The sequence below is a fragment of the Peromyscus maniculatus genome, chromosome 11 (genome assembly GCF_049852395.1).
Source record: "Peromyscus maniculatus bairdii isolate BWxNUB_F1_BW_parent chromosome 11, HU_Pman_BW_mat_3.1, whole genome shotgun sequence".
NCBI lineage: Eukaryota > Metazoa > Chordata > Mammalia > Rodentia > Cricetidae > Peromyscus > Peromyscus maniculatus.
In genome coordinates, this window is record NC_134862.1 from 64,389,709 (window position 1) to 64,402,045 (window position 12,337).

General features: G+C 38.1%; 1 protein-coding gene and 1 non-coding gene across 3 annotated transcripts in view; one reads left to right on the plus strand and one right to left on the minus strand.

Annotated features, from left to right (window-relative positions):
- The window catches only part of Xpr1 (xenotropic and polytropic retrovirus receptor 1), a 164,011-nt gene that overhangs the window by 123,925 nt on the left and 27,749 nt on the right, over positions 1 to 12,337 (minus strand). For both annotated transcript variants that reach the window (XR_013043343.1, XM_042258340.2), the window contains exon 2: positions 8,891 to 8,942. Coding sequence is in view for 1 of the 2 variants with exons in the window: in XM_042258340.2 (XP_042114274.1) it covers positions 8,891 to 8,942 (52 nt within the window). In the remaining variant the exon portion in view is untranslated. The remainder of the gene's footprint in view (positions 1 to 8,890; positions 8,943 to 12,337) is intronic.
- Positions 10,690 to 10,796, plus strand: LOC121821476 (U6 spliceosomal RNA). The gene has a single exon (XR_006062297.1). It is a non-coding gene; the product is annotated as a U6 spliceosomal RNA (small nuclear RNA).

Sequence of the window (12,337 nt, forward strand, 5' to 3'; positions counted from 1 at the left end):
GTGAATCATCACATTTTTGAAGCAAGTCACTCGAGTCTTAAAAGATAATGACATATTTTACTAACACAGAGAGCTGTACTTTTATTTCTTACAAAAATGACAATAATACATTTTATCACACAAATTATCTTATTCTGATCTAGTTTTTGTAAAAGAAATGCACACAACTATTTATTTTTCCCATTGTAATGACAAAAAGCATTCCTTTATAAAAAAACCTAATGAGAACTCATATTCTAAAATTGCAACAGTGATTATAGAACAGAACTCTAAAATGTATCTATCACACTATGTCAGATTGTAGATATTTCAACCTGGAAAAAAGATGCATGTGCCTCTGGTGTATATGCAAAATTAATTGCACGTGATAACACACCAATATAAATTCAATTTCCTTTTCCAATCCCACTGATTGCACCTCTTGTAACAAACATACAGCAGGTCAGCTTCTCATCAGGAAGCATAAATTGCCACTCAATCTCCTAAGCGATTAACAATGTTTCACCTCTCACCCTATGACTAAGAAAATGGAAACTGAATCAATATGGATCCCTAGCCTCAATAGTCTAGTCCTAAGGAGCTGAGCTTGTGCTTGCTACACTAGAGAATCTTACTCAACCTAAAAACTATCACATTTCAAGCAAAGCACGAGTCTTCAAATCCAAAGTGGACTTACTAAGAACCCAACATTTAACAAATAAAGCATTTTGTTTTTAAAAAAGATTTGCATGTGTTTATCTTTGTATGTTTTCAGGTATATATGCATGTATTTCATTTCAATGAACAGCCCAACAACAGTGACACATTAAAAAAGATGCCCAGTATGCAGTTTCTAAAGGAAGAAAACCTTCCTGAAAGCCACTAAAAGAGCCAAGATTCTATGATCAAATGGCAAGGTCTACCTGGGTCCCTGACTAGAAATAAGTGTGATCAGTTTGTCATCACACAGAAAAGCTATCGAAGACAACTACGATTATATCAAAAGGATTTTGGGAACGACCTAAAAGGGACTCCCACTGGCCAAGGTTGAGAATTTGATAATTAATAGATGCAAAATCACACTAGACCAAAACATACTAAAGATGCTTAGATATATGGATTTGTTAAAAAAAATACTTTAAAAATAAAATCTTTCACTATTAATTTGGGAGAAATATTAGATAGCTAAAATTACTTTTAAAATTTTAAATAAGGACAAAGGAACAAACAATTGCATTACATTTCTTAGAAAATCCATGTCTAAGAATAATCCACTGACAAAGGTAAATTTCTCTTTACAGAATTCTAGCTAATGAGTGCAGATAGGATCAACAGAACAGAATCACTCTGTACCTCTTAATTAACAGACCTAATGCTAGGCCACTCTCATGAATACCTAGCAATATTAATATAAAGCAAGGGAAGAAAAACCTTGATTGCCATGTATGTGCAGCTTCCAGAATTGTTAGAAAATAAATTTCTATTGTTTTAGGCCATCCAGTTTGTGGTAAAATTCACAGCAGCTACAAGAAATTATTTTGAAGGAGTATCTATTTTAAGAATAAGTTCTGGTAAATGAGCTTTAAAGTATGATAACCAATGATTTTGAGGGAATGTCCCGCACTAGCCGTCTTCAGGCTCCGTTGTCCCTTCAAACACATCACCACTGGCGTGTAGTAGCTGTTTGTCAGTGCCAGCACAGAAAGTTTACCTGAAGCCACCACATCCATTCGTCTGTCCTTTTTCTCTACTGTGCTGTCTACACCAATACTTCCCAAGGTTTGTGTTTGCTTGTTCATTTCATTATTTAATGTTTTATAGTTAATCCTTCTTTATTCATGACCCTCCTTCAAACAATTCTGAAACGAAGGGTGTGTTCAGAGCCACTGACACTCCCTAAGCCAAGGCTTCCTCTAGCTCACCAAGCTCGAGCTGAAGGAGAAATGGGGTGAAGAGGACTCTGTATCGTGGTTGCTGCACAGCACACTGCCTGCAAACCCACCAGAGGAAAGCATCCAGCAAACTGGCGGCAAAAGCTGCTAGCAAGAGTGCTCCCTCTAGGGGAGGGCGAGGAAACTTGCGCCTTACAGGCTTGCTACTGTGACACGCCCCAAAATTCACAAATTCACTTCCAGTCTCTGGTGTGAAAAACTGCTCAAGGCTTCAAAACAAAGCAGGCCAACTGGTGCTTTGCAGGTGGCAAGTGACCTGTTTGAAGATACCAACCTGTGTGTTATCCACACCAAACTGTAACAATTATTCCAGGAGACATCCAGTTAGCACAACCACATCCACAGAGAACATGCTTAAGAATACACTGAGGGAGACATTTCAATCTAAAAGTTTTTTCCCTAATCTTCCTGTTATTGATAGTTCTAAATGTTAGATTCCTCTACACCATGGGGCCAAAAAGCATCTAAGCATATGATTGAAAGGGGGAAATGGGGGGCAGAAATCAGGTATTGACTGTAGCTTCATTTGTGTATGAATTTTTAATATAAATATTGAAAATAAAAGCATTAATGCAAGTCATATGTTTCAGTGAACATGGTTCAAACTTCACAACAACTATAGACTTGCTATTTTAGCTTCTTTTCCCATTTCTGGGATAAAATACTCTGACATATACAACTTAAGGGAGAAAGGATTTATTTTAGTTCACACTTCTATCTGCTGTGGTTACAGGCTTGCACAGCCTGGTAGTCACAGCCAATAGAGCCTGAGAGAGCTGGTCACAAGACACCCACAATCAGAAACAAAGAAGAATGAATACAAGTAATCTAGTGCTCAGTTCCCTATCTCCATTTACACAGCTCAGGTTATGTACACAATTAAAATGGTTCTTCTCAGCCAGGCATAGTGGTGCATGCCTTTTATCCTAGCACTCAGGAGGCAGACGCAGATCTCTGTGAGTTCCAGGACAGGCAGGGCTACATAGTGAGACCTTATCTCAAAACAAACAAGATAGGGCTTCCTACATTTAATAATGTAATATAAATAGTCCCCCATAGACATGTCCATTGCCCACCTCCCAGGTGATTCTAATTTCTGGCAAACTGAGAACTAATAGTAACTATCATAGCTGCTACATTATTCTAGATAATGCCAGCATTTGGATACTTAAAATTATTGCTATTTGTGTGTATACCTGTGATGTGTCCATGTGTACATACCATAGCATGCACATGGAGGTCAGAGGGCAACTTTCAGGAGTTAGTTCTCTGCTTTAACTTGTCTGTGGATTATGGAGACCAAACAGGTCATCAGAGTTGCATGGCACCTGCTGAGACATTTTGCCAGTCCTAGATTTTTGTTTGTTTTTTGAGATGGGGTTTCTCTGTATAGCCCTGGCTATCCTGGAACTCATTCTGTAGACCAGGTGGGCCACAAACTCAGACATCTGCCTGACTCTGCCGCCCAAGTGCTATGATTAAAGGTATGTGCCACCACCACCCAGCTAGAATTTTTTTAATGTAAATTCTGTACTGGTGGCAAATAAATGGTGCTTGTAACATTTTTATCATATAGTAGATCCTATTCACTCACTATATTTTTCTAAATGACTACTTGTCTTACATGCAAGTACACATTTTTAATGCTGTCTTTTCTGTGCTGTTCTTATAAGTTAAGAAACAGCACTGTATGATTAATGGTGATTCTATATGATATACTAAGGTACTTTACTCTGCAGGATCACCAAGATTAAAAACCTGCATTAGAAACATTTCATTTCCTCCAGCATCCCATCTATAGTCTACTGAGTTGCATTTATTTTTTATAATAGAATTCTGTTACCTATTTATATGATTAGCTAATGTCTAAGAATGAGCATTAAATTATCTCTAATTCACTTTCTGTGAAAGAGTAGATATTTCTTCTGCTGGAACAGTAATGCTATTTGCTCTTTAGAAGTACTCTATTAACAAAACACACTGAGGTTGGTGGCATCTTCAAAGAACACATGAGCCCAGTTTTCCAGGGAATAAATCGTTTCCATCTACAAGCTGTCACTTAACATTGCAATTAAATAAATATGCAGTCCTTTTCCAATATAAACATGAGATAAGGAAAATAAGGCATACCCTTAACTCTACTTCATGACTCCAGGTATCAATCAGGATTTTATATCCTTTCTAATGGAGTTAATGAAAGGTTTTTTAAAAATTCTTAAAGAAATGACAATAGATGGTTTGGCTTTTATTTCAATTTCCAATTCTTAGTCATATTTATTTCTTCATGGTTTTCAAAAAAAGTTGTTAGAAATAATCTGAGAATTCCATTACCACTCTCTAGTTTAGTCTTCTCTTATAACAAACTCATCTCAAGCAAAAGGATTTTTGAAAACATAATGACAAAATAACACCAACCCAAACAGGAGGAGCTACTCTTTGCAGTTGCCCAGCTTAAAAGCCAGCACATTGATACAGCTTTCTTTTACAAATGTCAAAGATTTTATTTCCTGGGTCATAAAACCTATGAAAACAATTTTCAAAGATAATGAGACAACCTAATAAAAAAGGAAATGGGGACTACAAGACCAGATTATACACATCATGAAAAAGTAACATATTATGGATGTACACTTGACAGTAATCCTACAGATTCAGAAACTACTTCATGAATTTTAGAAATGCAGTTCAATCTTCAGAGGAAAAAAAAAAGCTCACATCTATTAAAAACAACAAAGATCTAAGGACAGAGGTGAGACACAAGAAAATGCCTGAAGTGGACTCTGTTCATTCAAGCAGATAATCAGAATGAATTATTTACAAGCATACTTTTATCTTCAGCACCACTAAGAGCTCAATCCTAAGGAGCTTAGGGAAACTGTAACACATCTGCTAATCAAAAATAAACAGATCGAAGGCAAAATGTTCCAACAAAACCCATGTATAAGACTGGAGAGGTGGTAAGATTAAAGAAAAAAAACATTAGAAAAACACAGAATAATCTGGTAGACAGTTACTTATATCAATTCGGATAGCTGTATTAAACTAATGAACTAGCTGTATTTAGCTAAGGTTAGCTAAGTATGTTCCCCATCAAGAGGAATGCATTACTAAATAGTGCAAAGGAAAATGACTATTCTTTCTATCTTAATTCAGTATCATTTAAATTTTTAACTAGACAGAAAAAACAAAACAGAGCAAAACCTAACAACTCACATGTGATCTTTCAAATCCATACCTATACTTTGCACATCTTTGAAAGGAGACATATCAAACATATAAAAGCACAAAAGAAACTTAGTGTCCTCCCGCAAAGCAAATACAATCAATAATTTGTCAGGCCTTGGGCATCAAAACAATATAATGTCATAAAAACATAAGAACTTTAAAATTATGATCTTGTCTCATTTGTTTTACTCATTTTAAAGAAAGCTACTTGTCACATCAAAATAAAGTATCAAATTACAACGTCAACATTATAAAATACAACAAACAAAGTGTCCGATCATCTAAGCAGCAGGTGAAATGTTATATTCTAAAGGAGAATGCTATGGAATAATCCTTCTGTACACTGTAAAGATGCAGTACTCTTATTGCTAATAGAGAGGTGACGACTGGCCAATAACCAGGCAAGATTTTCAGGGCAGAGGGAACGCTGAGAGGAAGAAGGGTGGAGTCACAGGAGTCTGAGGAGATGCCGTGAGATGCAGAGTGAGCAGGATGGGAAGTACATACATGAGGTAAACGTGCCTCAGGGCAGCACACAGATTAACAGAAATGAGTTAATTCAAGTTATAAGAGCTGGCTAAAAACAAACTTAAGCTATCAGCCAAGCATTTATAATTAATGTTAAGTCTCTGTGTGGTTATTTGGGGAGCAGCTGGAGAGACAAAACAGTCTGCCCACAGGAGAATTAAAGGAAAACAAACAAAAATCACTACATAAAGAAGCAAACTAGGTTGATTTGTTCTTTCTCCTCAAAAACAATACTTAGGCTTCATATAAGATTGAAGGTAAAAATGTATGTATTCCTACTCATTTGTGAGCCAGTAAATGTATAAAGGTCACGTATATTTTAGATACTAGATATAAAACAGTAGAAAAATGAATAAATAAAAATCTTGATCTCAAAAGATTTGTATTCCAGAGCTAGGCATGGTGGCCCATATTTGTAATCTCAGCTAAATTGGTTGTGAGTTCAAAGACAGCCTGGGCAGCATATTGAGAACTTGTTTCTACAAAACAAAAGAGAACAAACATTCACAAAATATTAGATAGTGACAAGTGTTATAGAAAGAAACAAAATAGGATGATGTAATATAATGTAACTGAATGGTTATTTTAAATTGGGTATTCAGAAGGTCACTTGAAGGACACATCTATGGTTCAAGAAAGGGGCAGAGAGCAAAGCTCTAATGTTAGTTCAAGCTCCTCTAGACTTAGACACAGAAAGGAAGGCAAAGTGACTGGAGCCAGCATGCAAGTGGACGGTACAGGAGATGAAATCAACATAGAACCAGATAGGACACTTGTGGGTCACAGTAATGCATTTTAGATTGCTTCCTTGGATCATAGGAAGCAACCTTGTTAAACTCAGTGTCTCACGCTTTCTGGGAAACTGCTGTTAGAGATCCTATCCACCACACAAACTAAATACTTTTCATAGAAGCCAAAGGAAAGCTTTTCTTTTATTTCTTGCTCAAAGTTGATCTTCCTGAGGAACTCGTATATATCTGCCTCGTGCACATTTAAATAAACAATTAATATTGTGTGTGTATGGAAACACATGACACAGCACCTGTGCACAGCAGGCCAGAGAACAGCTCTGTAGTGTTAGCTCTCCTTCCACCTTTACTTAGGTTCCAGGAATCAGACGCAGGCCATCGGGCTTGCATGGCAAGCACCTTTACTCCTGAGCCATTTCCATATCCCTCTCATGTGCACTTTGAAATTATGTTCTCCTCTATCCTATCCTTGGAACTCCAGAAAACCTCAGAACTGAATCTACATTTAGCTTCTGGCAGCTGCATAAAACCTTATGGTATCTATTTTCTTTTAAAATAAAATTTTCACTTTAAAATAGTTTTAAATTTACCAAAAGGTGACAAAGATAGTACAGAGTGTTCCCATACACCCCCTCCCACTTCCTATCATGAGCATCTTATATAACAGTTAATCACAATTAATAATTAGTAATAATGATACATTATTAGTTAAAGTCCATAATGTACTCAGATTTCCTCAGCTTTTACTTTTTTATATCTATGGTAGTTATTATTATGTAACTTATATATAATTATTAAAAGCTTGCTCTGGTGCTACCTCAAATCTTTTCAAAGATTATGTTTAGAGAATAAGACAAATTCAGAAATTTTATAAATATTCTTTAATCTTAACAATAAGCTATAAACATTTAACATGTCTAAATAAGATGATACAGCTATTACTTACATTCAATTCAATAGTAACATTTTAAAAGTAAATGTCCATTAGATACTATTTAAAAAATTCTTTATGTATGACCAAATGTGGTGACACATGCTTATAATCTCAGTGCTCAGAAATCAGAGGTAGAAGGATCCAGTTGAAGGTAGTTTGGGTTATCTGGTGAGTTTGATGCCAGCCAGAGTTATATGGGATTCTGTCTTTTAAAAAAAAAAATCCTTATATAAATAAACTAACCAAATTATCAATGAACTTAAGAAACCTACTAACCTACTGGCTACTTAATGTCTAAAGGAGGGTTAGTATTAACCAACTAACTTTACTGTGGTTATACAAATATATAGGAGAATCACTGGGAAATGGTTTAAAATTGTAAAAATCAATACCTACCCCCAAGCATTACAATGCCCATGTTCCATCCCAAGATCCTATCTCAATTAGTTTGAGATAGGGACAAAGTGCTACTTTTTTAAAAATTGTTTGTATTAAATAAAAAGACCCTCAGGTTTGCAGCACATGAGATATAACCGGTAACCATGAGTTTAATATAAAAATATTTCTTTCTGGCACCAAAGCTGGTGAGATGGCGCTGCAGATGAAGACACTCGAGGCCAAGTCTGACAGCCTTAGTTCAATCCCTGGGACCCACAAAGTGACCTCTGTGTAAGCATACAATGGCATGCCCCACTACTGCAATACATAAATGAAAAAAGTGTTGAAGCTAAAATCCTGTTTTAGACCTTGTTAATACAGCGTCATATACTGTATAAACAGAAAAGTTGTACTGGTCTAACTAATTATGGACTAAGACTGGATGGATGGATGGATGGATGGATGGATGGATGGATGGATGGATGGATGGATGGATGGATATAAACACTGAGGGAGGAAGGCAACAGAAAAATTTCGGACTAAACCAGTATGTATCACAGTCCTAAGATGATGTGTTTGTCAGTTTTTCTGTCACTGTGCCAAATATCCAGGACAAACTATTTAAAAGGAAGAATGATTTATTTCAGCTCATAGTTCCTGAGGCTTCAGTCCATGACTGGCAAGCTCTGTTGTTTCTGGATCAAGGATCACAGTAGGTAGCATCTGTTGGAACACAACCACCCAGTGCATTGCAGAACACTGAGAGACTAGAAGGGGCTCAGGACAAGGTCTGTCATTCCAGGGCACATCCCCAGTGATTTGCTTGTTCCAAATAGGCCACAGCCTACCTTTAAAAGTTGCCACAACTTCCCACAATGTGTCACCAACTAGGATCAAACCTTTGCATATGATCCTATGGGAAGCACATCATATAAAATAGTAGATGACTCAAAAATAAGATGTATCACAAGCATCCAAGGTTAATTGTGGAGCAAACAAAAGTGAAAATTAAAAAAAGTATCAAACCAAAATAGACATACATAATAGAGAAAGTTATAGTATTCATTTCATAGTCTGATGTTTAAAATATTTTTCCTTAAAAAGAACTTTTTCTGTGACTAAACCTAGAAGTTAATTCATCTTACCTTCGACAGAAGGTGCCTGGTCCTGAGCTGAATACAGCATATCCTTGAATGCCTATCAGAAAGAAAGAAAAATAATACATGAAATCACAAATTAAAGTTATATTAAAAGCATGTGAGCTGGCCAGGCGGCGGCGGAGCATGCCTTTAACCCCAGCACTCGGGAGGCAGAGCCAGGTGGATCTCTGTGAGTTTGAGGCCAGCCTGGGCTATCAAGTGAGTTCCAGGAAAGGCGCAAAGCTACACAAAGAAACCCTGTCTCGAGAAACCAAAAAAAAAAAAAAAAAAAGCATGTGAGCTAAACAATTTTTTCACTAGTCAGTAACATTTAATTTCCTAAATTAAAATTTTAGTGAACTATTTTAGGTAACTTTAATAATCTATCCTGTATTGTGCAATCTTTAAGATGAGTGCTCATTTATATACTTAAAATAAAAGGGCATTGGAAAATGAAGACATACCTCAAAAAACCTCTGGATTAAGAACAACGTGGGAAATAGAAGAGACTTCATGAGAGGTCTGAGGGCGGGTGGGGATGGGAACATAAGCGACTGTACTGGAGAGTATTGAAAGAGACTACTGGAAAGGGTGGAGCAGGGGCATTTGGGGTCAGGTAAAAACCTGGCACAAGGCAATTTCCCAGGATGACTCCAGAAGAGGCAGGCAGATCTCTGTGAGCCAGCCTGGTCTACAAAGCGAGTTCCAGGAAAGGCGCAAAGCTACACAGAGAAACCCTGTGTGTGTGTGTGTGTGGGGGGGGGGGGGGTCGTCTCCTAGCACTAGTGCATATGTAGTCTGAACTGGCCCTCTCCTGTGACCAGACTGGTGCCTAGCCCAGTTGTCATCAGAGGCATCATCCAGCAACTGAGGGAGACAGATGCAGATCTACAGCCAAACATTAGGCAGAGCTCAGGGAATCCTGCAGAAGAGGGAGAGGAAGGACTGTAGGAGCCAGAGGGGTCAAGGACACCACAAGAAAACCCACAGAACCAACTAACCTGGGCCCATAAGGGCTCACATAGAATGAACTGAAAACAAAGGAGCCCGCATGGGACTGACCTAGGCACTCTGCCTGTATGTTACAGTTGAGTAGCTTGGTCCTCTTGTGGGACTCCTAACAGTGAGAACAGGGGGTGTCTTTGACCCTTTCACTGGCTTTGGGGACCCTACTCCTCATACTGGCTCACCTTGCCCAGTCTTAATACATGGGAAGGTGATTAGTCTTACTGCAACCTGATACGCCATGTTTTGTTGATACTCATGGGAGACCTGCCCTTTCCTAAACAGAAAAGGAAGAAGAGTATATTGGGGTATAGGAACAGAAGTGGGTGGGAGGAGGGCCTGGGGGGGGGGGATGCAGCCAGGATGTTAGATAGACAGATGAAAGGAAGGAAAGAAGGGAGGGAGGGAGGGAGGGAGGGAGGGGGGGAGGGGGGGGAGGGAGGGAGGGAGGGAGGGAGGGAGGGAGGAAGGAAGGAAGGAAGGAAGGAAGGAAGGAAGGAAGGAAGGAAGGAAGGAAGGAAGGAAGGAAGGAAGGAAGGAAGGAAGATATACTTTTTAAAAAAGGAAAAAGAAAAAAATGCCCTAACAATGGAGTGGCTCAGTGGATGGACAAATGCTCTCAAGCCCGATGACCTGAGTTCAATCCTTTGGATCCAAATCCTAGAGAGGACTAACTCCTGAAAGTTTTGATCTGCACATGCCTGCATATGCACATGCACACTAAATAAATAAAATGCAAATAAGAAGATCCCAAAGATAATCACTGGACCTACATAATAAAATGCAAAAAACTATAGAGAGTGCTCGCTTCGGCAGCACATATACTAAAATTGGAACGATACAGAGGAGATTAGCATGGCCCCTGCGCAAGGATGACACGCAAATTCGTGAAGCGTTCCATATTTAAAAAAAAAAAAACAAAAAAAAACTATAGAGAAACTCTGTAGCCTGAGCTGGCCTCCAAGTCATGGCAATCCTGGCTCTGCCTCCTGAGTGCAGGGACTGCAGGCATGTGCCACCATACCTAATCCCCAGAAATCTTCCTAGTTTAGATATACATGTTTATTAGTGGAACTCTGAAAAGCTTAGGGCTATAAAAAGAACAAGGATTTTATAGTTTTTCTCCCCCAAATTACACAGTAGATTAGTTAACAACCATATTTAGGTAATTTGGATAGTTACAGTGTAGTTTCTCAATAAGTAGGTTGGGAACTGGTATAAGAAGCATTTCTCAGGGCAGAGATGAGAGATGGCTCAGCAGGTAAGTACCATTGCTGCCAAATCAGACAACCTGAGTTCAAACCCCACGGACCCATGTGGGAAGAGGAGAGAACCAACTTCCCAAGCTGCCCTCTGACTTCCACAAATGAACTATGGCACATGCTTCCCTGCTCCAAAAGAATAAATAAAATGTTTTAAAAAGAAAGAGCACTAATTTAAAGAACAGAGAGTTGCCCATATAAATCGAAATATTTAACTCATTAAGTGGATAAGGTTCCAGAGATGAAGAACTAGCCATAAACTTAGTGACTTTAACCACTTCAAGTTTCAAATACAGCTAACTACTGCCAATTCCCAAACTGGTATATGACGGAGTTCTTCAACCTTAATATAATTGACATTTGAGGCTAAATAATTTAAGAGGGGGAGTTCTCAGCATCTCTAGTGGCATCTAGAGACACCAGCATCAATCCTCACCTCCCAGCTGTGATACTGCTAAATGTCTCCTGGCAAGCAAAATCACGCTTCCCCAGAACCACCCACCCACAGTTTTCAAGCATATAAATACTGAAAAGGAAGAAATAAACCTCCAGAGTGGCCCACTCTTTAAAGAGTATTCACATCTAGCACATTATAGTCTTCCCAAGTGAATTTACTATTTGCTTTGCTTTAATAATTAGCCTGTTAGTTCCACATCTGTCCAGTCTAACTACAAAGATCTCTAACAAAAAAATTTAAAATTCTTAAATTAATCCAACTTTGTTCACTTTGTTTTATAAAAGTGTAAGAAAATTACCTATACAAAAACTTTATGTTTAAATGAAAAAATATTCAGTAAGATTCACTGTATAGAATTTGAATAGGCAATATAATAACACCACTGAGGTATAATAAAAAAAATACATATTTGGTCTTTATGTATAGTTCTTGGCTGGCACTCATGAAACTTTGGAATTTACTGTCTTTTACATATTGAAATCACTCAAGGGGTAAGAGTTAGAGGAGAATCTCAGACAGCTTCAGGATGGAGGCTAGCGAAAGGAAGTAACAAGTGACTACAGGGTTCAAACTTTCAGTCCTAGCTCCAAACTTCTGGGAAGGGCAAGGTGTTGGAAATAAGTTCAATCGCCTCCCTATACAGTCAACCATGCCTGTGTAGTGATACCTCCCAAATGTGTAGAAAAGAGAGTGTCTTGAGGTGGGGGAGAGGTATTGGAGTTTCTTTTC